Source organism: Bidens hawaiensis, unplaced genomic scaffold (assembly GCF_021521415.1).
Source record: "Bidens hawaiensis isolate Kalapana, Puna unplaced genomic scaffold, B.hawaiensis_p1.1 tig00002839_1, whole genome shotgun sequence".
Taxonomy (NCBI): domain Eukaryota; kingdom Viridiplantae; phylum Streptophyta; class Magnoliopsida; order Asterales; family Asteraceae; genus Bidens; species Bidens hawaiensis.
The window spans coordinates 55,001-82,323 of record NW_027491153.1 but is presented as its reverse complement, the minus strand read 5'-3'; the positions used below and the strand labels follow the sequence as shown (position 1 = coordinate 82,323).

Genomic DNA, 27,323 nt, shown 5'->3' with positions numbered 1-27,323 from the left:
GTGAAACACAGTAAAACTAAACATATTGACATTCGTCATCATTTCATACGGGATTGTGCTGAGAAGAAACTGATTAAGGTCGAAAAGGTCGATACGCTAGAAAATTTCGCTGATTTATTTACAAAAGCGTTTGATAAATCCAGATTTCAAAACCTAATTGAGCTAAACGGGATGATCAATCCCGAGTAACCATTTTTTTGTGTTGTGTTTTGAAAAAAAAAAAAAAAAAAAAAAAAAAAAAACGTCACTATTGCCTAAAATTAGTCGGTTACCTCAGTTTGATGGACATATCCTCGGATATGTTTTGGTCCTCGTTTCTACTTGTAGAGAATGAGGATCGCCATTAACCAGATGACTGAAAGTGACCGGGGCGGTTATGATGTGTTTTCTTTCTGTCGCTGAAAATTAGTCGGTCATACTTAGTTAGAAGGACACATACTTGTATGTGGTCGGTCCAGTTGATCCATTGGATCTTCAGGATTGCCGTTTACCTGAAGACTTTGACGTGATCGGAGCGATTGAAGTCAAATTTTCTAAGGGAAATGAAATTACTTTTCAAGTCTGTTACTTCGTAAGAAGTTAGTTAGCTATGTTAAACGGAAAATTGATCCAACCATGGAAAATGATAGATATACTAACTTTGTGTGCTTCACTAGTGAAGTTATTAGGCTTAAAAGGCTTTAGGACAATCATTGTATGTCATGGTAATTTTTTATGGTGCGTAAAAGTAGATGTGATACAAATTAAATTTTACTTGATTTTATGTGGAAACTCCTTAAGAGTTTTGTGTGTCTTCATGTATATCTTTCCGAATGATAGGCAGAAAAGTGATTACCCAGTCATACACGAGCCCGTAAGTGTTCTGATTCCCGTGAAGAAGGCGTTTCAAGACACTACAGTGATCCAGATTCGGGACTTGCAGTTGTTTATTACTCTGAAGTCTATAAGTTGTTTGTAAAAAAAAAAAAAAAAAAAAAAAAAAATTGTACTTATGAAGTTATTGTAACATTCGAGAGTTAAAGATATCGAGACTTCTCAATCATGGAGCAAGAATGAGTACGGGAAGCAGACATAGAATACTTACAAGTTAATCAGACACTATGGGTCGAAGTCAATTCGGGGTGACTTGGGGAAAGCCAAATACGCTTTGAGGATAGATAGGAGGCATCAATATTTCTGAGTTGTTGCCCACTTAAATTTTAAGGATTAATTGAACCTAACTCGTATCACAGAAACGATGAAAACCATCTTAAGTATATTACCTGCTTACAACCTGTCTCTATATGTCATAATACAGCTAAACACGAATCTATGTGACAGTCACGTAGCTAGTATGATTCCTGTTCGGATCTTTTCTAAAACGTAGCAGTCCCTATCGAGACTGAAATTTGATCCCTTATACTTTATATTTTTTACGTTTTTGTACTTAGATAGCTTTATGATTTCTTAACTGGTTACTTAGAATTGATCATGTTATTTATTACTTAAAGGACAATTTTTAACTTAATTGACAACTGTTAAAATTTTAAGGGTTAAATTTTGAAATTTTAGGCGATGTTGTTGAACAGGCGAAGTTGTGAATTACTTCGCCTAGGCGAAGTTATCCGTAACTTCGCCTGTATAACTCCGCCTCTATATAAGGATGTTCAAAGGTCACACTATTCATCAGAAATTCAAGCGAACTTATCCGAGAAATTTCCGGCGAAGATATATATTATCCGGCGAACTTGTTTCGATTCCGATTTCGACCCTTCTTTTTTCTCAGTTTCGTTCATAGATTCGAGGTGGGTGTTATCGATTAATCGTATATCCAATGACAGTGATGCTTTTCATAGGTCGTTTTGAACGGTTTCGTGACCTCGGTCCGGTGACCTTTCAAAACCGAGATTTACAAGCTTGTATTACGTGTTCATGGACAAACTGTTCGTCCACATAACCTTAATACCAAGTGTTTTTGAGTTCTTCATCGTCAAACCTTTGCCGAAACATCGGATTCCGACTGTTAGAATCTTAACAGTCGCCGATTCAGTTCAGGCGAAGTTAGGGTTTCGGCGAAGTTATCCTCAACTTCGCCTGACGATTATTTTCGCCTGAGGCGAAGTTATCCGCAACTTCGCCTAAGGCTTAAGTTCGCCTAACCCTTATTTTCGCCTGAGGCGATGTTGTGAAGAGGCGAAGTTATCACTAACTTCGCCCAGAACATTTTACTTAAAATTAATTAGACGAACTTAAAGATGAAGCGAAGTTGTTCCCAACTTCGCCTCACTTTTAACTTCGCCTATACAGGTTTGGTCACAACTTCGCTCCTGGTAATCAAGCGAACTTGTGTATAACTTTAACATTTATCTAACTTGGTTCGTTTATTGCAGATATGGCTGCTGTTGGAGGTGCAGGTGATGACGGTGATGATCAAAGACAATTCTTTCCAGCCCATAACCAGTTCATAACACTTGACCCAGATGCAAAGGGCGTGGAGGATTATAGGGAGATAATTACTTTTCTCCTGCGCTCAAGGATTTATCATGCAATAACGACTACCCTGCCTATTTCGCTGCCGAATATTGAAGACTTTTGGCAGACGGTAGAGTACGATTGTCGGGTTGAGCCCCCGGTTATGCGAGCCAACGTTAACGGTCAAGTCGTTCAGTTTTCTTCTGAACATATAAGGGTGGCGTTGCAGTTTGGTGAAGAGACGAGGGATGACCCAACGGAGTTTGTTGCGCCATTCCGTGATGGGGCGTTCATCAGGATGGGGTATTCGGGTCTCTTAGGGGACACTCAACGGAGGAAGGGATTCCTTTTAGATCAATGGCGTTTCCTTATGCACGTCATGATCGTATGTATGTCAGGACGGAAGGCAGGCACTGATGGAATGGGTGCGACAATGCAGTCTGCTATGACTGCATTGACTTATAATAAAAGATATTCGTTCAGCCAGATGATCTTTTACGAGATCGACAGGCAATGAAGGGCTGTGGCGCGTGAGCGATTTACAATGTATCCACGATTTCTACAGATGATTTTCAATCATGTGGCTCCGACGCTGCCTCAACGACGCCCTATTCGATACGTGGAAAGTGTGACAAAACGTATCTTTGCACAGTGTCGCACTTCCAGCGCACGAAGCAAGCTTGAGCTGCGTCCCAGGCATACTCCGCTCTTTGGGTATCTTATAAACCCGGAGTATGTGCCTGCGGCAGGGGACGAGTTCAGAGACCCAAGACCACAACAGGCGGCAGCACCCCAGGCTGTATCAGCTGCGCCTGTTGTATCTGCTGTTGTGTCAGCTGCAGAGATTGATCTTGACGCCATGTTCGGCGGGCAAGGATTGTTTGATATGGACCGAGTTGATCTGCATGAGAATATTCAAGTCTCGGGTCCACAGGCTGACTTTGATGATGTCATGGAAGAGGCTAGACGGATGATGGTAACGCATGAGAGAACAGTTGGGAAACAAAAGAGAATTGTTGACGATGACGACGAGGAAGATGATGAAGAAGAAGCTGTGCAGCTGGTAAGAAAGCGTTCACGTAGGGAAACGACAGGTATGGGTGTAGGAGCTGGAGAAACTTCACGGTTGGTACGTTTTGCTCCACCTGCCTTGTCTGGTATGTCCTTTGTTCCTACCTCTGTGCAGGTATCGAGTACAAGCGCTACGGTTGTTCCCGTAGTGGCTACATCATCGGCTGACATTCCACCGATCACAGCCGTCCAGACGTCGACTCCAGAAATTGTGTCTCTACCACCTCAAACGCGTACTACATCGGTGGTAGTAGCACGATTTGTCGAGTCTACGGTCACCACTTCTGCAGGGTTATCGGGTACGGTACCACCTGCGGACACGCCCTCTTCAGACTCGGAACGAATAGCTTCACTAGAGCGGATTGTAGCTGAGCAGTCAAAGACTATTCAAAGCCTAGTGGAAGCAAATCAACTGCAGGCATCCCTCCTGGCTAAGCACGGGAAAATAATAGATGCCTTGAAGGTGTTCTTGGCATCTCAGGGGAAGATGAGCTGTAGAGGAGATGAGTTGAGGACCAAGCGCCGAAACGATCAAGACGATGATCCCAATGCACCGGAAGGTGCAGGTGGTGAGTTGCCAAGAACTTCTATAGCTCTTGGGACTTCCACAGCTGAGGGGGAGTCTGCATCTGGTGATGATGTGGTAGATGTTGGTGATGATGTGGATGTGGTTGATGATATGATTGATGCGCTAAAAGAGATAGACGATATGTTAGAGGATGATGAGTTGATGAATGAAGATGATGTTCTGCCAATCGATGAGATTGAAAAGATTGGTGCAGAAATTGTCGTTGAGAATGTGATAGAAGAAGGAGAGATTGTTGAAGAAAATGTAGAGCATGAGATCCCTGTGGTTGAACAGTCGACTATATGTGAAGATGCTGCGGTTGACAACACTGAGTGGGAAGAACAGCCAAACTGGAAGGAAGGCTGCGCTCAGTGGTTTGTAAAGACGAAGAAGCCTGCAGTACTAACGATGTTCAAAAAGTCATATAATATAAAGGGATATGCAGAATCAAAGAAGGGAATCATATGCTGGTTGTACGATGAAGAGTTGAAACTATTTGTGATCAAACGTTACGACGGCATTCAGTACTTCAAGAAGATGTTGAGATCCCTGAATACCTTACCGGAGTGTGAGGTGAAAGACTTAGCGAGACTGGGGCTGATAAACAGAAGTGATGATAATATGGCGAGAGTAATTGGGAAAATTGTTTGGAAGGAGGCCATTAGAGACAAAAAGTTTGAACTTCTAAAGCCTCAGAAAGGGAAGTTAGTAGAAGACAAAGATAGAGGGATGAGGGCAGACGGCAAACCATGGATGGTTATGAAGTATAAACCAGTCCATCATTTAAAAGAAGTGCCGATGAAGGTGATGCCCAAGAACGTCTTGAAAGACTTGAAGTGGTGGTACGTGGATTGTGAAACTGCTGAAGCGGTCATGGAGGATGAAGATGAGCAAGAGATCATGAGAGTGTATGATCCTATGCACTTGGTCAATCTATCTCAAGCTGACTTGCAGGTACTACACGCTAAGAAGATTTTCTACATTCCTGCTTGGAAAGAGGAAGCTAAGAAGTACCAGAAGTTGGTTTCTGTATGTGTTAGACAGGGAGTGCATGCTTGAAGAGATGAAGAGAGAAGACGAAAGATTACAAGACTCAAGCTTTGAAGATCAAGATATGAAGCTACTGCCAAGGGGGAGTCTGTTGGTAAATAAATGTCAGTAGTTCATAGTCTAGCGTTTGTAATCGAGTCTGTAATGTAATTATGTTTAAGTTTATGTTTATGTATGTAAGCGATGTTATCAACAAGTTCGCTTAGGCGAACTTGTTGAACAAGCGAAGTTGTTGACAAGTTCGCCTAGGCGAACTTGTTCAACGAGCGAAGTTACAGACAACTTCGCCTGAGGCGAAGTTGTCGTGTATTTAAATAACCTACGGGTTTACGTGAAATGAGTTGGTAAGTGAGAGTTTTGTTTAATCACGTGTATTTCAGTAAGTCAGTAGACGAGAGATCGAGTCTGTAATAGACGTGTTACAGGTTATAATATATAACGTGTTCATTTGTATCGCGTGTGATTGTCTTACGTATTCTACGCTCGTAACTACCTACGCAGGGATTCCGCACCTGCGTATATAGCGATATCCCGTGTAAGATCCGTCCGGGAACCTACAACTTTCAACTCCCTCATGTATAATGTGACTTCAGTAAGTTTCTTGAAAAACTGAGATAACTCGACTAAGGCATCATGAATTTGTTTTGTCAAAAATGGACGAATTGCAATAGGAGTTATGCATTGAATTAAGACGTGGCAATCGTGTGATTTAAGCCCATATACCTTACCTTGCTCAACAATCACATTTTTAGCTAAGTTTCCCGCATACCCGTCTTGAAAACGTAAGTAAATTACAAAACTGTTTTTTCTCCTCTCGAGTTAAAAAATAAGAAGCATGTGGTTTAACCAAATGATCATTCATCATCACCAAGTGAAGCTCCATACGTATGTTCATATCTTGATAATCTCGTCGAGAGTTGTCAGTGTCTTTTGTCTTTCCTTCTATGTTTAACAGCGTTGCTAACACACTCTCACACACATTCTTTTCGGCATGCATCACATCAATGTTGTGACGAATTACCAACTTGGCCCAATATGGGAGTTCAAAGACGATGCTTTTCTTTGACCAGCTTAAATGATGTGGATCTTGTTTTCTTCTTTTTTCTACCATGAGACGAGTGCTATCCATGAGGATGTATAGGGAGATCTTCCAACTGACGTAAGCAATCATCTCCGTTGACTGGTTTAGGTGCAAGCCTAGTCTCTATATGTCCATTAAAATCTTGTGCTTTCCTCCAAGCGTGATCTTGTGGGAGAAATCTCCTACGACCTATATATGCTATTTTATCTCGTATATGTATACTATACGCATCTTCATTTCATATACTGAACACTACTTGCATTAAATGATATGTTTAGTTAGATATTGAATAACATTATATGGCTTAACTGATGAGAGATGTTAGTTAATTAGGCCTTCACTTCAGCATCCCTTTTCTATATTGACTGTTATGTCCATGAATTTTGATGAATTATTTTTGTAAATTGATATAACATGAGTCCAGATGTTTAGTTTACAAGTTCTGTTTACAAGTAGGGGTTACCAAAATACTCGAACACAAATACGCTAATTAGGTTCGGGTTAACTATTAATTGTGTTAACCCATATTATTATTAGGGTCGGGTTTCGCGTTCGTGTTTGATAAAAAATAGGGTTTTGGGTCAACCCAAATAACCCATATTATAGTTTTCGTGTCCCTGGTATCCAATATTTGCAAATATCAGAGTCAACACTCATATTATAGTTTTCGTGTCCCTCTTATCAAATATTTGAAACAATATACCATCACCATTTTGATTCTTCTATGATTTTGCGATCCCTCTATAGACGGTCTTCAATAAACTCTCTCTAATAAATGCATATTAAACCAAACAGCTAAGAATAATCTACCCGTCCAGTCCGGGTTTTCCAAATTATTTAAACTGAATGTTAACCAAAATGTTCACACAAAAAACTAATGAAAGTGTTCAGAACTGAAAAGAACTAAGTAATTATTACAAAAAGATAAGGATACAAAATACAGCCATCAAGTCTAAAAAACCTAAAGAGAATTGAAGGAGTGGAGGAACCAGGTCTTTACACAATGAGGCAATATGATGTAAATATCAACACCTAAAGTAAGATGTTTCACTTCGTTGACATATATAAAACTGGTTTGCGCAAAACTGGTTTGCACACAAGATGCACAGAAATTTCATTTAAATCGATAAAAACCAAATGTTAGAAATTAATTGTGAATGATTTGTAAATTTATTTGGGTCAACGTGCCCAAATCTCAAGTAGAACTAAACAACCGGTCCATTTACACGTGAGTACTCGTATTGGCCCGTAAAGCCTAGCCTTTAAAGGTTATAAAATATTTAGCACTCTGAAAATAGTCTTCAAACTCTTGGCTGCAACATGCCATAGAACCCTTTTGATTTTGCAAAATATGTTAACCACATGGTAAGATTTGACCAAGACACTATTTTCACCTGCACAGAGGGTACATGATGCATGAACCAATATACTCGAACTCAAAATTTTGAGATGAACCCGAACTCGAACACAATCCGAACACAAAATTCGCTCCTGGCACAAAACTCGACACTGCATACTCGTAGGTTGACTCAAAAAACGGCCAGTTTGACCTGAGTTTTTATTTTTTTTTTTTATTATTTTCATGTTAATACTTCAAAGTTACACTTTTGAAACAAAAAATATAAATTTATATAATACATATTACGTTTTAGTTATACAAGTCTTATGTCAATTTCCTTTTTAGTTTTAAATTTTGGCATAAGATAGTCAACTAATTTAATTAGTTGCATAAAACACATTTTCTTAAAAAGTATACTAAAAATTTAATGGGTAAAACACGTCAACCTGAAATGGTACACTGAAGACCGTATATTTACCGAAATAAAAGTTTCACTCTTTTTGGTTAACCGAAGATAATTATATGAATATTATTAATTGGGGGTCTTCTAAATATTAACAGAGAATAATGATCCTCTGTTATCAAATAAAACCTATTACAGGGAGACATATATATAGGAATAGATATTACACTTAGATACATGGTGTTCTGGAACGATTACTTTTCTCATGGTTATTTTGATAAAAGTAACAAATTTCAATATAATCATTGTAATTTAAAGAACTAAAAGTATTTACTACAATGGAAAAGGTGGATACAAATGCAAATCCATAATACTCCTCTTACAATTTTATCATGGCAATGACATCGAAACTCACAACTTAATCCATGGCTTAAACTGAAATGCTCACAGCCCATCATCTTCCCCACATATTACACAAACTGTGCAGACATCATTTAGTGCTTGATCTAACCTAAAAGCTAAATTTTCAATCATAATTAAAGGTATAAATGTTAACTAAACTTAAAAGGTCAACTCAACTTCCCTTTTAAAGTCTGAATTAATACAAAAAATAAGTAAACTCAAATTGTAGATCGCAATCTACACAAATAAAAGCTTAAAGGAACGGCCGTTGACTGGTAAAAAATCCATCCACTTGATGGATATTTTAAGAAGATACTACAATGAAACAATCGTTCATTAATCAACACTACTAGTAAATTTAAAATCCAAAATAAATAATAATAATAATAATAATAATAATAATAATAATAATAAAATCATACCGTTTGTTGTGTTGCTTTCCAAATTCCTCCGTTCAATATGCATATATGAATTGCAATCATTCCTGGAAATTGAAGGAATCATAGTAATGCAGTTATCTTCTTTGTCCATTGGGAATTATCGATTGAGTATTATTGATTGAGAATTGTATATAGATAGTGGAAACTGGAAACCGTAAACCGTAAGGGAGAAGGGAGATTGTAAAACCGCCTAGCAACTGTTCAGGTAACTTACATTTAAGTGATCATCTATGGTCAGGATTCCATTTCAAGGACTTTTTATGGCTGAGATTTAAAGAAAATGCAGTTGTAATTACTCTCATTCTTCTCTGACCATATAATATATAATTCGAAGCATCATTTGTTCAGATTGTCTATGTTTCTCCAATCTATTTATATTGTTCTTTGAGTAAAAAATTGGGAGGAATATTATCAATTAGCATGAGTTTTCTTATTGGGAAAACCACAACAAGAATTTTAGAAAAATAAAAACATTTTTTGGTTTATATAAAGTTGTTGGCAAATTTTTTGTAAAGTTTGTTTTAAGGATGATTGTTTTGTGATATGATTACAAGAATTACATATCTTTGCAGACCATCGTTAATAGAAGAAAAAAAAAAGACAACTTTATTACAACCCGATTAACTTGAACCCGGCAAAGCAGAAACCGAATAGGGTTGGGTTGGGGTAAGTTTTTTATTTAAAAAAACCAGAATAGCCCGACCTAATTAACCCGAAACCCAACTGACCCGATTAACACCCTTATTTACATGTTGTATGACACTATGCCCAGTAGTAGTTACATGTAATCATAATTTCATTTTAGGGCTATATTTTGTTATCTAATCACGTTTTGTTTACATGAAATATATAATCCTTCATTATATACATCTTTTTATCAATTAATGTACACACTTCTATGTTCTAAGTTCTAACGTGTGCACATGAATATCTACATTGCATTTGATAGAATGCATATATTATCAGATTTTGACTATTGATTTCCTTGTAGTACAATATGGATGTTTATGTTAGTGATGATGGTCTTTACAAGAACGAAATATGAAGAAGATTCTTGGGTACCTACAAATCAGTCCGTGGTTGAAGGAAGTGTATCTGTTATAGTGTCGCGCTTGACACGTAGATGCAAACATAATATGCCCAACACCAGTGGTACCGAAGTGTATCTGCAATAGTGTCGCGCTCGACACGTAGACGCAAACGTAATATGCCCAACACTGGTAAATTATAATTCTTATAAACTAAATATTTCATCTTCAAGCAAAGCTACATGTAAATGGGTTGGGTAGTGGTTGGTATTCATGGGTAAGGATATGTTTGAAAATCCACACTTCAAAAAGTGATGAAATGGCTGCATTGCGTTGCCAAATAAACAGTCTTTAAATCATTTTATCTTTTTGTCTTTTATACATTACATGCAGAACAACTTGCTGGAACAGGACAAATGTTGATATAGAACAATCTGTTGTTCCACCAAATAGACACGGCCCAAATTTAAATCTTAGCAATACAAAGACTTTACAGAATATACTTGAGGGTTCTAAAATACCTTTGATAATGGCTAAGAGTTTAAAAGCCTTAGTTGAGACCTCAGCAACACCTTTTGCGACCGAGTGTGGCATTGTTATTCGCAATTTTGTCCAATGAATTATCACACATGGGACTTGATACCCAAAGAAGCGAAAAATCTTATGTATGAAAAATTACAAGTTGTATACATTTTTAATTATTGATAAGCTGTTATGATGTCCATGCTCAATTGTATCATTAACAATGTATTTTATGTAGGGAAATTTGAGTTGTTGAGAACAAATGACATTTTTAAGGAGTATGTGAATGCTCGACTTCAAGCCCACTGGAAGCGCACCTGGGGTAATTGGAATCGGTAATGGAAGAATAATGGAGGAAAAACAATCCTTAGTTGGCAAGATCGAAAAGGAAACCCGATTGTCGTCAAGAAGCTTGGGATCATATGTGTGATTACTCGGAGTTAGAAAAAACTCAGGTATGCTGAATTCATTTTTACAAATCAGAAAAAGTATTTGTGAGTATTTTCTTATTTGTGAGAAATATAGGGATCAAATGGAATCTAACACAGCGAAACAAGTTAATATAAGCGGAGAGGGATCTCGGTCGATAACCAATCATACATTCCAACTTGTAAGATTTTGAACTTTGCGACTGATAGTGTAATGTTATTCATGTTAACTAGTGGTCGTACCCCACGGTTCTGAAAATCAAATCAAAAATCACGAAGAACTGACTTGGTTGTTAAAATAAATACTATGAAAATGAAAGATTAATACTATACTGTAAAAGGGAATAATAGTAAAAGAACATAGGGTTTTAACACTCCTGCATCTTTAATTTTGAAGCCTTTTGTCTATCTTAGATAGGGCTGTAATCGAGCCGAGCCACCTCGATCTTGGGTCCGAGCTCGAACTTAAACGAGTTGGATCGGGAGTGGCTCCTTTACTTTATCAAGCTGAAAAATCAAGCTCTAGTTTGGCTCGTTTACTTTGTCAAGCTGAAAAAATCAGGCCGAGTAGTTTGATCCAAGATCGTTAACTTTTTAAATTTAATAAAATTCAATTTGCCTACTTTTGATTAATCATAATCTATTGACAAATGGAACCGAATTAACTAATTTAAAGGTTGCCCATTTTGACTTGTAAAGCTAGCCCGCATGGACAGTCTTTTTTGTCACATGTAGTTTTCCATTTTTAGGCATTAGAATAAACAACTAAAGACACACTGTTGTTTGATCCTTAACCCATAATTTCATCTGTTTGTCACACATAAGCTTCTGTATTCGCTTTGTTGTAAACAGTTTAGTCGGACTTTTGGAACTAGAACACACAATTACCAACATTGTGTATGTCAAATGAGCTAACTAGACTTGACTTCAAAGATTAAAGGGTTCTAAAGATCATAGTTTTATAAGTATTTAAATGGTAAAATCTATATGGATATAAAAACCAAAATATACATATGTGATTGTATATAATTTACTATGACAATTCAGTCTTTCTTTAGAATATATTTATGCTTCATTATTATAATTTTTATGATGATACAAATCCTGAGACTCACATGCCGCCTAGTCCGTTAGAACTTTATCACAAGATGCATTACAATGCCGCAAAACAAGGATGGCTAAATGATGATTCGTGCCTTGCATATGTAATTTGTTAAAAGCTTTTAGCAATGTTTTCTAACCCGGCTCGAACGTTGACTTGGACGCCTTACTAGGTCAAATGTCAGACCAACCCGGGAGGGCGGACCGGTGTTTGACCAGATGACGCATAAATAATATTTATATATATATATTAGTTTTTGTTATAAATATATATATATTTATTTGTATGCATACATGTAGTAATAATATTATTTCATAGAACAGTTAATATTCTTTTTATTATGAATGTATATGAGTTATGTAGTTCCGTAGATGACACAAATATCCAAGTACAGTTGGTAAATGCACTTACATACAATCCTAAGGTCTTAGGTTCGATCCTTGTAAAGGTCTCAGGTTCGATCCTTGTAATGGATTTTTTTGCCTATATTAAAAATTTCAATCACAACCCACACCTAACTTACATCTTCGTCCGGTTCAAACGGTTCCCGGAATCTGGTTCACCCCGTTCTGATTATAACTCGGACAGTTCTTTAGAAAACATTTATATGGTGCGAACCGGACCTCTTGACACACCGCGTACCGGTACGGGTTTAAACACTGGCTTTTAGTTTTGAATTTTTTTTAAGTTAAATATTTTTGGGTTTATTTTAGTTCTAAATATTGTTCATGTACCTTATATTATGTTAGGAAAATATAATTCAGCATAAACAAGTGACCATGGTGAAATTAATATATGAAGGAACTACGGAACATGGGATTGAGAAAGAAGCCATAAAAAGTGTATGTGGTAGGAAGAAAACAATACAATCAGGATGGAAGGTTGGTGTCGGGCCTGTGTTGAGGAAGAAAGATAGATGGATGAAATCGGTATCCGAATCATCTCAATGAGATTCAAGCGAGAACGAAGTTTTGAGAAATAAATTGTATCAGCAGCTATTTTTCAGTCCTTATATGAAAATTTCAAAAATGTACACATAGTATTAGAGACTAAAATATAGTAGCTAAAAAAACACATTAGAGACTAGTTTAGGAGACCGATTAAGTCTCTAACTAGGGACTAAAATAACATACTATTCGGGATTAATTTTCAGTCCCTAAAAGAGGCGTATTAAGGACTGAAATCGAGTAGTAACAAGTACTAAATCTCACTCTTTAAAGCATTGAGATTGATTTAATATGGAATTATGAACCTAACGAAACGTATTAGGGACTATATTGTTTTGTTTGAGGACTGACTTTCAGTCCTTAAAGTCATACATTGGGGATTGAAATATTATAGTATCTGGGTGAGACTGATTTACAGTCTCTAAAGAAATCTATTAGGGACTGAAATGACGTGGTATAGGGGAATATATTAGGACTGAAACTTTATGTATCGGAGACTGACTATGTTGGTGTCACACAACGGGACTGACTTTTAGTTGCTAAAGCTAGTATCAAGTACTAGGCATCTTCCACAGGTCGATAACGATTATGTACTAATTAGGGAGCATCAAAGACTAATTTTTCAAACCCAAATAACAAAAAATAAAAAAATAAAAAAAAATTAGTGTAGCTAGGGATGGGTTTAAAGTCCACCGGAATTTTTTTCATGTTGAGATACCCAATTCCATCTAATTTGATATTAGGTACTGAATTCAATGTGGAAAGCTTAACATCTATATATTGGAACACATCAGTTACAACATCCCAAGGTATGTGTTTAGACTTGCAAGCTAAGAAGGTTGAAGTTAAACTCGTTCTTTTGAAAAATTGCATATGCAGTTGTGAGAGTAAAAGAACTACCTATATGAGCATGAAGTTTAGCCGCTTCAAGAAGCAGGGACTTGGCTTTTATATGTTCATTGAAGGATAGAACATAGGCTAATAAAAATAATGTCATGTAAGAATATATGAGTATGTGAACTTGTGTGTATATTATCTTCGATTATCCATTATGAATAGAAAGGGTTCAATCGTAGTGACACCCTTATATTCAAATATTTTGAACGTGTAATATACTAATGTGAAATTCAATCATCACGACATTTCATTTATGCATAAGTTTGTAGTTTGTGTGAGTTTGTTTAAGTTAATCAAGGATTACACCAAAATGGGGAAGGAATGTTAATTAGTGATTTAGTGTAATTAAGGATTAACTTGTTGACCAAGTTAATTGTAATACGAATCTAAATCAGCCGGGTTCGGGGTGCATACTTATTTAATCTTATTATAATTTATAATCCTATTGGTACTTAGTCATGGGTATCAAGGGGCAACCGTTGCGCCTTTGCTGGGTCCGGGGTAGCGCCCTAGTGGCGGGGTGCGAGAGGCAGTTTTATTTTATTTGTCACAAATTCCATAGCGTATTTTGTGATATTGAAATTCAAAATCAGAAAGGCAGTTATAACTTCCCAACCCTAATTAAAACTACCCTTGATCATACGATAAACTTTCTGATTCAGAAAACTCTCTCAATCTCCATACTTGTTCTTGCACTCAATCTGAGTTTTATCAGGTCAAAATATTTGGAACCAACAAATAATTTTGATCTAAAAGTGTTTCATGACTCTCAGATTTTCCTAAGATATACGATTGCTGAACTCCCCAACAAAGGTTAATTTTATGTTTCCTTTAGGTTTAAATAGAACACATTATCAAGTCCAACTTGTTTAGACTAATTTTGATAGAAGATCGTTGTTTTCAATTACCAAATACGAGAGATGATGATGTTAACAGTTGCATAAAAATAGTGTTAGATATTATGGTATATGGATAGACAACGGTGGGATAGAGGAAGAACCCAAACCGGCTCAATTGAAATAGTTGGCATGTTAGATGCTATTGACGAGCCTTTGTGTGATGGTTGTCAAAATCACTCAAAATTTGAAGATACAACTAAATTGCTGTATTGGAAAGCATCTTGTAGCATACCCGCTTTGAGTTATAATCATTTGTGTCACAACATTCAATGCATGCTACCCGAGTGTGAGAAGGTACCAAGTGATGTTTTGATCCTTGAGAGCCAAACGTTTAAAGCCAATACTCACTCCATCATAACAAATCGATCTTCATAGCTTTGTAAATCATCCTATAAGCCCAATGTTTCTCTAAATTGTTAGTCTTCTAAAAAAGTTGCTGGTCCAAACCAATCCTTGACTTTTTCTCATATAATTTGGTGAACGTTTTTAGTAACTCTTGTCTTATATAGGCAAGCAGTTGAAGGTGTGTTCCAACGAAAGTTTTCCAACTAGATAAGAATCAAGAAGTCAAGATAAAGGTTATCCCTATCTTCGTGTCATGGTCATAATATGGTTGGAACTTTGTTTTGGCTTTCTACATTTTATTGAGTTAAGAATTTCAACGGTAAAACAAGTAAAGACACAATTGAGACCCCTAAGTGCATATGTACTCATGTTTTCTCATGCTCATAACCAATATTTTGACTTGGTTCGCCACTTCAACAATCCTACTACCCTCCAAACGTAAGGATATTCTCATTCCAACAATTGATAAGTCTCTCTCCTCACTCCCTCCTTCTCATAGATATAAGCACATATCCTATCACGGGCTTTATATCGAAAGATCATACACCGAAAACATCTTATCAAGCACCCAAATCATTTTATTGGGTTTGGGTTAAAAAGTCCAAGATCACATTATCATGGGAAAGATAGCCATGCACACATCTTCATCAGAAAACATGTGGATAGGAGGAGCAATAGTATTGATCATCGTTCTCACCATCTTATTACGAAAACTAGCAATCTATATTGATTACAAAGCAAAAGCAAGAGCTTTGGCTAAAGCACAAAGGAGTGACCATAGTCAGAAAGACATGGAGTTATCTTCATTGTCTACTACTAAGACTATTGGGACATATGCACTTGAGGAAATTAAGGTCGCAACGAGAGATTTCCGAATTCGAATAGGTGTTGGAGCCACTTCGTATGTTTATCTTGCAGAGCTCGGGGATGGAAGGTTTGGCGCGGTGAAGAGGGTGATGGAGGAGAGAGGTGGCTGCCAGAAGATGTTTCTTGATGAAGTGTCCATCTTGCTTAGGATTTGTCACCCTAACTTGGTTGGGTTGTTGGGTTTTTGCCTAGACAAAGGTAAGTTCAATAGTATTTTTGAGTAACCTTACTCAGCTTAAAAGTATATGTTGATCATAGTTACTTTAATTAAGAAAGGTTTAAGCAAAATATCGGATTAACCTTACTCATCTTAAATTATTCGTTTTTATATATATTTTCCTAAAATTATGTTTGAATTTTTGAATCAGATCATAAACAAACAATTTACAACTTTATATATAGTTTGTATTTTTATTAAGACTTTAATATAAAGTGATCGTCACATTTATGCTATTTTCTCTCTTTTACCAAACGGACATAAAGAGAAAAACAACTATCAAACAAGATCACAAAAGTTTCGATGCTGCATATTCCTAGCTTTGTATCCCTCCGTAATGGCCTAGGATAATATTCCCAAGGGATTATCTTGTTGGAAACTAAGTATTCTTTCTTCAATGATTTTCGATCAACAAACATAAACTAAGTATTATTTTCAGTATTCGTGCAAGTTCACAAAATGGCCCTTGATGCATGTTTCTAGAATTTGTATATGGATCTATTCAAATAATCTGAAATGAACTGATACTCGGGTTATTTGAGCCACTAATCGCCATGACAAGTATATAGTGCGTTTATCATTTTGATACCTTGTTTTTCTTATTAAAACGGCTAGTTTCAATCCAAGCCGATTTTGTCAGAACTCGTTTTTACTAAACCAAACTGACACTTTCTTAATTAACCCATTTTAACTAAAACACGTTTTGCTTAAACCCGTTTTGAGCCAAGGTCAGTTTGAAACGAACCAATTTTGGCATGTCACTTGCCGGTATTACTAGACATATCTTCTTTGAACCACACGCAACCATTTTTTCAGGCTCATGCTCTTTGAACCATGACAACGCTATCTCTTAGGGGTTAAAAATTAACTTCTCAATATTATTAACTTCTCATTATTATTATTATTATTATTATTATTATTATTATTATTATTGTTGTTGTTGTTGTTGTTGTTGTGTTCTTCCTCCTTTATCAACCATGTTTCTGGAACTCTCACAGGTGAACAACTTCTTCTACTTGAATACATGCCTAACAAGAGCCTTTTTGATCGACTACACAACCACAAAGGCAAGTCTTCAGGATGCCTCTCGTGGTCCAGTCGTTTAAGCATTGCCCTAGACATTGCGTACGCCCTCGACTACCTCCACTCGGTCGCAGACCCTCCAGTCATCCATAGAGACGTCAAGTCATCCAACATCCTTCTCGTAAATGACGATCATGCTAAACTTGCAGACTTCGGGCTATGCAAATTAGGACATCATGATGATTTCACTGCTCAAACGCCGACAATCATACGAGGCTCCTTAGGCTATGTTGATACCAATTACCTTAACACGGGTCTAGTATCACCTAAGAGTGACGTATATAGCTTTGGTGTTTTATTGCTTGAGCTCATAACCGGGATGAAGTCTTTGCAAGGCTCGATAACCCTAGCTGAGTGGACAAGCGAGTTTCAAAAACATCAAGATGCGGATGCTTTGATGGGTATGTTGGATCCAAAGCTAAATGGTCAAGTGAACGTCGAACAACTTGGCGTTCTAGTCCATGTTGCAAATACGGCATTGCTTGAGAACTCAATGGCCAGACCAAATATGGCAGAAATTGCGCATAAGATATCGAGTTGTATGGAGGATCCACCTGAAAGTGAATTGCCTGTATGATTAGACTCATTGGTAGCACGTATATACGTATATTGTTAGCGTGTGTTAGTACACATACGTAGGTGCATTACACCTACATTGTATATAACATTATTTATAGCATAGAGAAGTGATGCAAAATATCACTATTTTACTTCATTTTTTTTTATTTATATTCTTTTGCCGTGTTTCAATTACAATTATTGTAAGGCCCTGTTTTGTTATTAAGTCTTGTGTATTGCTTATTCGATTTACGATGTATCAAGTTAGCTTGTCGGTTTCATTTATGTATGTTTGGACCCGAAGCCATGTTATAATGATCCCATTGGGCCGGATATAATAGAAAGAGGCATGGGATGCTTCTCCTATAATAGGGAAGCATACCCATGCACTCGACAACATTTTTGCAAAACTATAGCCTTATCTCTTCACCCACTCTTTTCTACTCCCTTTTCTCTCTCATTTCGGGTGATAATCAAACACAAACAAGATTTGAGATCTCGGTTGCTTACTAGAAATTTCCGCTAGCTAGTAAGTAAGATTGATTCAAGAAATTGGTTGTTTGATCCGTGAATATGACCTACAATTGGTATCAGAGCTTTTGGCTCTACTAGTTGTAGTTCTTGGGTCACAACCTTGGATTTTGATATTGTTTGTGTGTTGAAAACTTGTGTTAATGTGTCAAAGTGGGTCTACAATTTCACTTGTTATTGTATTCGTGTTTGCAAGCTTGAAATAAGTGTTACAAAAGGATTCGGGTTTGAAAGAAGTGTGTTCTTGTGTTCTTAAATGTGTTTGGATATCAAAAACATTGGTGTGGTTAATCTTGAAAGTTTGTGTTTTTAAGATCTATAAAGTATTCATCGGGTTCCAATCGAGTTTCCATATATAGCAAAAAGTGTACTTGTGTGAAAACACGTGCAAAAAGTACTTTCTGAAAATGAGATTGAATCGAGTTACAAATCACTCGAATCGAATTGACAAAACCATTCAAATCAAATACAAAAACCAATCGAATCGAAATCCAAAACCAATCGAATTGGATTTTTATTCGATTCGATTCCTTTTCAATTCGATCCGTTTGTACTTGGAACTTTTGGCAGAAACTTTTACTAGACTGTTTAAGTTTGACTATACAATATGACGACTGATCTTGAGGCATTGAAAACCTACCTTATCTTTGCAAATGAAGCCGGTACAAGTAATAAACCCCCAAAGAAACTTAAGTGGGACAATAACTTTGAGGAATTCAAGTGGCATTTCAAAAAAACTATATAAGAATCTCTGAATATGCATTTCTCATATTAGTTGAGATTGGTCCTCACATTTCCACCACTGATACAGTCGATAGACTTGTTCCCAAACTTGTAGCGGCCGATGATGACAAGAAGTTGATGAGTGATGATCAAAGGCCTATGATGTCCTAAGTGTGTGCCTATCACTTGAAATTTCTCAAACTTTAATAGATCACACCACTGCAAAAGGTATATGGATGCATTGGTAAACAAATTGAATGGAATGTGGAGATGAGAAACAGTAAGAAGGCTATGTTAAAGGGTGAATTCGAAATGTTCAATAACATACAAGGAGAAACTGTTGGATCTCTCATCCACAGATTTGAAACATTGATCACAAAGATGAAGAGTGCTAGGCTTGATTATGATCAGAAAGAAATCAATGATAAACTGTTGAATCCTTACCCTACACCTGGAACAGTAGTATCATCATAATCAAAAGAACAACGAGCTTGCAAATAGCATCTCTATCTGACTTGACTTCCACTATAAAGTCATTCGAAATGGACGACAAGCGATTAGATTGGGTAACCACATCAGCTGCACTCAAAGCCTCCGCAAGTCAGCAAGCACCATCCAACTCAAGCTCCTTTCAAGAAGCAGTAGACAAGGCAGTTGAACAAGCATTGAAAGCTCATGGGATCAATAAATCTGCAAGTAGTTCACCCCACCCTACTCCTCAAGTTTATGAATCATATGTCGCATTGTTTCATGCATTTATAGCAAGTCACGAGGAGCTTCTGCAAAGAAAGCTTCTACCTCTTTCATTTCAATAAGGAGACATTCCCGAGATCAACAAAGAGAATCTTAAGAAAAAGGACATTAAATATTAGATGGCCATGGCTGTTCACCATGCATCAAACTTCATGAAGAAGTATGCAAAGAACAGCTTCAGAGATGCTGATGGAAAAGGAATTGGTTTTGATAAGGACAAGCTTAGGCACTCCAACTGCAATGATTAATGGCATTTTGCAAGGGAATGCACAAATCCAACCAAGATGGCCAATGCCATCAAGATCACTGACATCTCTAACAGTGAGGGTGGAAAAAGGAATGACAAGAGGCAAGCTACTCATAACAGCTCATCAATTCAAAGGCTTCCCTATATCAGTCAAGGAAATTCTGGCATGACCTCAAGTTCAAAAGCCATGATTACTCAGTCTGTTGCTGCAAAATATCAAACTGGGAGGAGGATCAATTCGTTGAACTGATAAATCCGTTGACATTCGTCAGAATGGCCTTTGTGAATGATAACCAACCCTCCCCACGCTCTGCTGCAGAAGAAAACCAAATCACCTCTAACATTCTCGAGGTACACAAACTCTGTTTTGAGGCTCATGTATATAAAGTAAAGAATTATAGAACACACAATGCTACATTGATAGATGAAAATGTTGGAATTAAAAGTCAGAGCGATGAGTACAAAAACGTTGAGAAGATATTTGCCATTATAATTAAAACCCCAAATAATGATATGGCTAAATTAAATGAGAAATTGTTTCAGTCTAATAAGCTAGCTGAATTTCTTGATAGACGAGTACTTGATTTGAAAACAAAAATTGAGAAGCTAGAATTAGACCTTTAACAAAGAAAGATAATATCAGATAGGTTTGAAATGGCGCCTGATAAACTGAATGGGATTATTGGGGCACAAATTGGGGTGAAACAAAGAATGGATTTAGGCTATGATCATACAACAACAAATCCACCGTTCAATAAAAATTATACTAGCATGTCTCATTTAAGTTTCAATACCCCACCGGAGGACGAAATAGTCTATGGGATTGTTCATGTACCAAAACCAAAGAATCTTGTTACTCATGCCTCCAAAACTATTGATCCCATTCTTATATCAGTTAGTTCTACTGATAATTTATCTTCTTCAGTAGATCATGTTATAGAAAGTGGGTGTATGGAAATGGACATAAGTTATGGAAAGAAAAGAGTTTTAAATTCACTTTTTGATTCCAATGTAAATCTAAAACAATCAATTGCTAACTCGGTCTATAATAATAATACTTTTGGATCCATGAAAAATACACTGATATCATCTATGAATGATCATGCAATTCGTGAGAGTGTTGATTTTGGCACTTCTCAAAATGCTTTAAATGAAAATGATGGTTTTGTTATAGATAGTGAATGTGAAACTATTTATGATGAAACTTTTGTTAAACATGATGTGAATACAAATGTGGTTGATGAAATGAACATAACTATTGTTCATCTAAGGGTTGTAAAGTTGAGGATAACTTAAACAAAAAAAAATTTTTGAAAATGAAAAGGAAAGTACCTCAATTAAATATGTTCCACCGTATAAAAAATTCATTTTCTCAAACGACTAATCATTGGAAAAACCCTCAACTATACAACCGTTTTAAAAAAATAACTACTATGGACCTCATCAACAAAATTTTGTTGATTTATTTTATACAAATGCTTTTAATGATAGAGGTTACAGATCAGATAATTTTTCATGTTCCTTTCCCACTGCAAGTACAAACAACACAACGTTGTTGATTTATTTTATACAAATGCTTTTAATGATAGAGGTTACAGATCAAATAATTTTCTTGTTCCTTTTCAAGCATCACCTTTCCCACCACATCAAGTGTATCATAGAACTGATGAGTTTCATAGAGACTCTAGGAGAAAGTGTTGTTATGTCTGCAGTAACTCATCTCACCTTGCAAGACATTGCAAGAACTGGCACAAACAACAAAAGGAGCTGAATAATCAGTTTAATCAGTCCTGGTCTAAGACTACAAGCAGTTTGAGATAAACGATTGCTCGATTTGAATCGTCTGCCAATGAAATGGACATGAGATCTAAAAATCATAAAAAAACAGAAAGCATTTTTGGATAACCAAAATGAACGATCAAAAGGGGGTTCTAAGATTGAGAAGTCTAAGAACCCACCAAAAATATGTGAGAAAAGAAGTCCAAAGATCGAAAGATCGGACAATTTTTTTTAAAACCAAGAAGAAGACGGTCCAAAAGGTCTTCAAGAAATATGACTCTGCATGGGTTCCTAAGGACTGCTATTCTAACTCTGATTCACCACAAAGTTTCATTTTAAAGAAAATAAAAAAAATTTGGTGATTTCATAGTTAACCAAGACAGCTAGGTCTCAGGAAACCATGTCTAACTAGTTTTTTATACGTGTAAGGATAGTCAGGAAGGTCTGTCAACAGTATTTGGTACTTAGACAGTGATTGTACCTGACACATGAAGGAGACGAGTATTTGATGATCAATGTTCAACCATTTGATGGCGGACACGTGTCCTTTGTTGGAGATATAGGAGGCAAAATAACGAAGAAATGAAAGGTCTCAAATGGCGTTCTGACCTTTGACGATGTCAACCTTGTGGAACAGCTCAACGAAAATCTGCTAAGTGTCTCACAAATCTGCGTCAAGAAATACTCAACCCTCTTCACCGAACATGAGTGTTTAATTTTGAAACTTGGTTTTAAAATCCCTGAGGAATGGATTCTTATGCGTACTCCACAACATAATGATGATTATATACTGGCCATGCATAGTTCGTACTCACATTAAGCAGCTTCGTGTCTATTATCTAAAGCCTCGGAGAATGATTCATCACTTTGGCATCGATGTCTAGGTCATGTCAACTTTAAGAATCTGGAAAACTGGTCAAAGGAGAGCATGTGAGGGGTTTGCTTGTTAAAACTTTTTCTTGCGTTGAGAAATGTCTTTCGTGTTCAAAATGCAAGCAACACAAACTCCCTCACAGGCCCAAAATAATCAATTATGTTAACTCCATTCTTCAGCTTTTTCATATGGATTTATTTGGACCTATTCGTTCTTTGGCAATCGGTCGAAAAACCTATTGTCTCGTTTTTACTGATGAATTTTCTCATTTCAGCTGAACTTTTCTTCTAGGTCACAAGGATGAAACTGCACGGTTTATAATCAAAATCATAACACTTGTGGAAAAGCAGACTGATAAGAAGGTGAAGTGCTACAGAAGTGATAACGGAACCGAGTGTTGTTGACTTTTGTCATTCAAATGGAATAGACCGACATTTCAATGCCCCGTACACTCCTCAACAGAATGGGGTTGCTGAACGTTGCAATCGAACACTGATTGAGGTAGCCAGAACCATGCTTTCATATTCAAAGCTTCCACTGTTCTTCTGGGTGAAGCAGTCAATGTTGCATGCTTCATACAAAATCGTGTGCTCATCAACAAGCGCTTAAAGAAGACTACTTATAAAGTCTATTACAATATCAAGCCGCAGGTCAACTACTTTAAAACATTTGGATGTCCATGCACATTACTCCATATCGGTGCCAAGCATGGTGCTAAGTTTGCTGAGAAACCAGATGAGTGTTATTTTCTTGGATTTGTTGCCCACAAGACAATTTATTGTTATTTTGTTGGATATACTGCCCACAAGACAACTTATTGTGTTTACAACAAGAAAACAAATGTTATAGTGGAATTCTACAATGTTGATTGGCAAGAGCTTAACCCCACTGATACGCAAATGAGACCAAATTGGTTATTTGATTATGAAGGATGTTCAATCAGTTTAGCTACATGTCCACTTCCCTACCCACATCAACTCATGTTCCTGTTTCAATGTCCGATCCAGCACTAATGCAGGCTGTACAGCCTGAATGACATCAACCTGTTTGTTGGTCCCTCACATAGGAATCCTTTGCCCGTAGTCACTCTATCTGTTGTGTTAAATCACATTCCTCAATCAGCTGACACAACTGACTTGATGACTGTTGAAGATGATTCCAATTCGGATTTAGACTCATCATTCCAGTCAGTTGACAACATTGATGTAGATTAAACTGGTACAACAGCAAATGCTTAAGCAGAACCAAGTGTGGTTGAATATGTGGCCACACCTCCTTCACTAAATGAAAATATTCAATTTTCTGTTGAACAAGCTATTGTGGGTACTCCTTACAACACTGAATCCAACATGATTCCAGCAATTGTTGTATTGTTCAATAAAGAACTCTAGGATGGTCCCATTGCTCCAAAACATGTGGTTGATCAACCAGACATTGTTCAATCGATCACTGATGTTCTGATCAATGATCCGCGTGTATTTCATCCCGTTGAGAATTTGTCTGCTGAGATTCAAGCAGAACAAGTGGATCAAGTTGAGTACATCCCACAACTACTTATTCACCATTCACACCCAACCGAGAACATCATCGGCTCACCTTCTGCTGGCATCCAAACAAGGAGCAGCTCTGGTAACATTAACAAATGTATTTTTTCTTGTTTTATTTCACAGTTGAACCCAAGGACTACAAGGTAGCCCTCTTGGAGAATTCCTGGGTTGAGGCAATGCTGGAAGAGTTGTTGCAAATCAAGAAGCTCAATGTATGGAGGCTAGTAAAGAAACCTAAACACAAGAAACAGATTGGAATAAGATGGGTGTTTCAAAATATGAAGGATGATGATGGGTAATCATAAGAAACAAAGCATGGCTGGTAGTACAACTTGAGTACATCCCACAATTACTTATTCACCATTACTTATTCACCATTCACACCCAACCGAGAACATCATCGGCTCACCTTCTACTGGCATCCAAACAAGGAGAAGCTCTTGTAACATTAACAAATGTGTTTTTTCTTGTTTTATTTCACAGGTGAACGGACTATAAGGTAGCCCTCGAGGAGAATTCCTGGGTTGAGGAAATGTTGGAAGAGCTGTTGCAGTTCAAGAATCTCAATGTATGGAGGCTAATAAAGAAGCCTAAAAACAAGAAACCGATTGGAACAAGACGGGTGTTTCAAAATATGAATGATGATAATGGGTAATCATAAGAAACAAAGCACGACTGGTAATACAAGGTTTCTCTCAGTAGGAAGGTCTGGATGATGATGAAGTTTATGCCCCTGTTGCTAGGCTTGAGGCAATTCATCTCTTCCTAGCCTATGCATCGTGCATGAACTTCAAAGTATACGAGATGGATGTGAAGACTGCCTTCTTATATGGGAAAGTTAAAGAAGAAATTTATGTCAAGCAACCTCTAGGTTTCGAAGATCCTGATCGTCCCACTCATGTTTATCATCTTGATAAATCTATTTATGATCTTCATAAAGCACCTCGTGCTTGGTATGCTACCTTAGCAGAACATCTTTTGAAGAACTGCTTTAGAAGAGGTGTGATTGATCAAACACTCTTTATCAAGAAGGTAAAGGACGATCAGATCCTCGTCCAAGTGTACGTTGATGATATTATCTTTGGGTCCACAAGTGATGTTTTGTGTAGAGAGTTTGCAAACGTCATGCAGAGTCGGTTCAAGATGAGTTATTTGGGGAAGATGACATTCATTTTGGGACTTCAAGTCGAACAGAGGACGGATGGGATTTTGATTCATTAAGAAAAATATGCCCGAGAGATTGTTCAGAAGCTTTGTGTTCAAGGATGTCAATCTGTATCTTACTCTGATTGCTACAAGACCAATGCTATCTTTGGATCCGTTGGGAAAGTCAGTCGATCAACACCTTTACAGGTCTATGATTTGTTCCTTGATGTATCTCACGGCATGCAGACCGGACATTATGTTCCCTGTTTGTTAGTGTGCCAGATATCAATGTGATCCAAAGGAGTCACACCTAACCAATATCAAGCGTATATTTCGGTATCTAAAGGGAAAGCCTTGCTTAGGTCTTTGGTATCCCAAAGACTCTCCCTTAGTACTGCACACATTCACCGACAGTGAATACGGGAGATGTAATCTTGATAGAAAATCAACATCATGAGGATGTCAGTTTCTGAGAGACAGGTTAATTCTTGTAAATGCAAGAAGCAAGTCACCGTATCCACCTCCACCGCTGAAGCGTAATACATTGTCGCATCCACCTGCTGCTCTCAAGTCATACGGATCCAACATCAGCTGCTAGATTATGGTTTGATTTCTTAAACACCCATATCAAATGTGACAACGAAGCAGAGATTTGTATTAGGGGTGTTCAAAAAAATCCGAATTCAAATCCGTATCCAAAATATCCGAAAATCCGAATCTGAATTATCCAAAAATTCGGATATCCGAATTTTCGGTTTCGGATTCGGATAGTGATTCTGATAATTTTCGGATATTTCGGATATCCGAATTATCCGAATCTTTAAATTTAGTTTTTTAATACTTATTTAAATTAAATATACATATCAGACTTTAAAACCCTAGCATCCAACTATACATTATCATCGCAGTGTTCATCATAACCCACCTCCACTTTCCGTCTTACTGCCGGTCGGTCACTATTAACGACCACCTCCTTCGCATCGTACCTCGTCACAACCCTCTCGTATCTTCTCCACTCATCAACATTCATCATCTTCGTGCCCAAATTCTAAATCTAAAGCCACATGTCGGCATCCCTCTCTTCTGATTCACTTCTTGCCACTGATAACCACCACTAGTCCTATGTTGTCGATTAATAGTTCTCATTTCTTTTACTTCACAAATTATTGATGTATGTTTGAATAATCCTTGGATCTGTTAGCTAATGGAAAGCCTCCTTGAATTAATTAGTTCATTTTACGATTGTGTGTATATTGTTCCTTTTTTAATGTTTTGAAGTATGAACAACATGTGAATCTCCTATCTTGCAATTAAGCTTATATGAAAAAACTTTTCATTCTCCCCCTTGTTTTTGGTATCCAGGAATTCGGATATCCGAATAACTATTCGATCATCCGGTTTTGAACACCCCTAATTTGTATTGTCAAAAAACCGGTCCGACACTAAAAGACAAAAGACATTGACATCTGAATGCACTTCACTCGTGATTGTTATGATCGTAACCTTGTCTCAATTGAAAGGGTCTATAATGATTACAACTTTGCAAGCCTTTTCATGAGAGCCTTTGATCGTGCCCGATTTCTATATCTTGTAGAGTCTCTTGGCATGATCGGTTTTGGATAAATTTAATTTATCTTTGTTTTAAAATTGTAAATAATTTTTTAATTATGTCACATTTTTAGAGTGAGAAAATGAGTCAACTTTAACTCTCCAAAACGAATTTTAGTCTCGTTAAGAAAAACAAAAATGAGTCACTTTACAAAATATTTTATATTTTGTATTTCTAAGTCCTACTTTCTTAATTATGAAAATCAAGAAAAGTTTCAAAAAGATATACTCTCGTTTAGTGGAAGCTCTTGTTTAGAGAGAGTTGGATAATTAAAATTCTAATATTTTGAGAAATTGATCTGACCTTTGAAAAAAGATAAGAAATTGTCTTTAACGATCCTAGCGTATGTAAATAGTAGATCAAAAGCCAATAAGATCATCTTTTGATGTGTAGATAGGCTTGACAAACGAGTAAAT

General features: G+C 36.9%; 1 protein-coding gene and 1 long non-coding RNA gene across 2 annotated transcripts in view; one reads left to right on the top strand and one right to left on the bottom strand.

Annotated features, from left to right (window-relative positions):
- The window catches only part of LOC143621370 (uncharacterized), a 279,015-nt gene that overhangs the window by 224,814 nt on the left and 26,878 nt on the right, over window positions 1–27,323 (bottom strand). The gene's annotated exons all lie outside the window — the stretch shown is intronic.
- On the top strand, window positions 15,027–17,717 carry LOC143621295 (leucine-rich repeat receptor protein kinase HPCA1-like). Its single transcript, XM_077092764.1, has 2 exons — window positions 15,027–16,038; window positions 17,056–17,717. The coding sequence occupies exons 1-2, from the start codon at window positions 15,591–15,593 to the stop codon at window positions 17,715–17,717; spliced, it is 1,110 nt and encodes a 369-aa protein (XP_076948879.1). The 5' UTR covers window positions 15,027–15,590.

Bases quoted from the DNA above. Each gene is read 5' to 3' on its own strand.
- LOC143621295 (XM_077092764.1), top strand. From the start codon at position 15,591: ATGGGAAAGATAGCCATGCACACATCTTCATCAGAAAACATGTGGATA. The intron at 16,039-17,055 runs GTAAGTTCAATA...GAACTCTCACAG, and splicing joins GGGTTTTTGCCTAGACAAAG to GTGAACAACTTCTTCTACTT.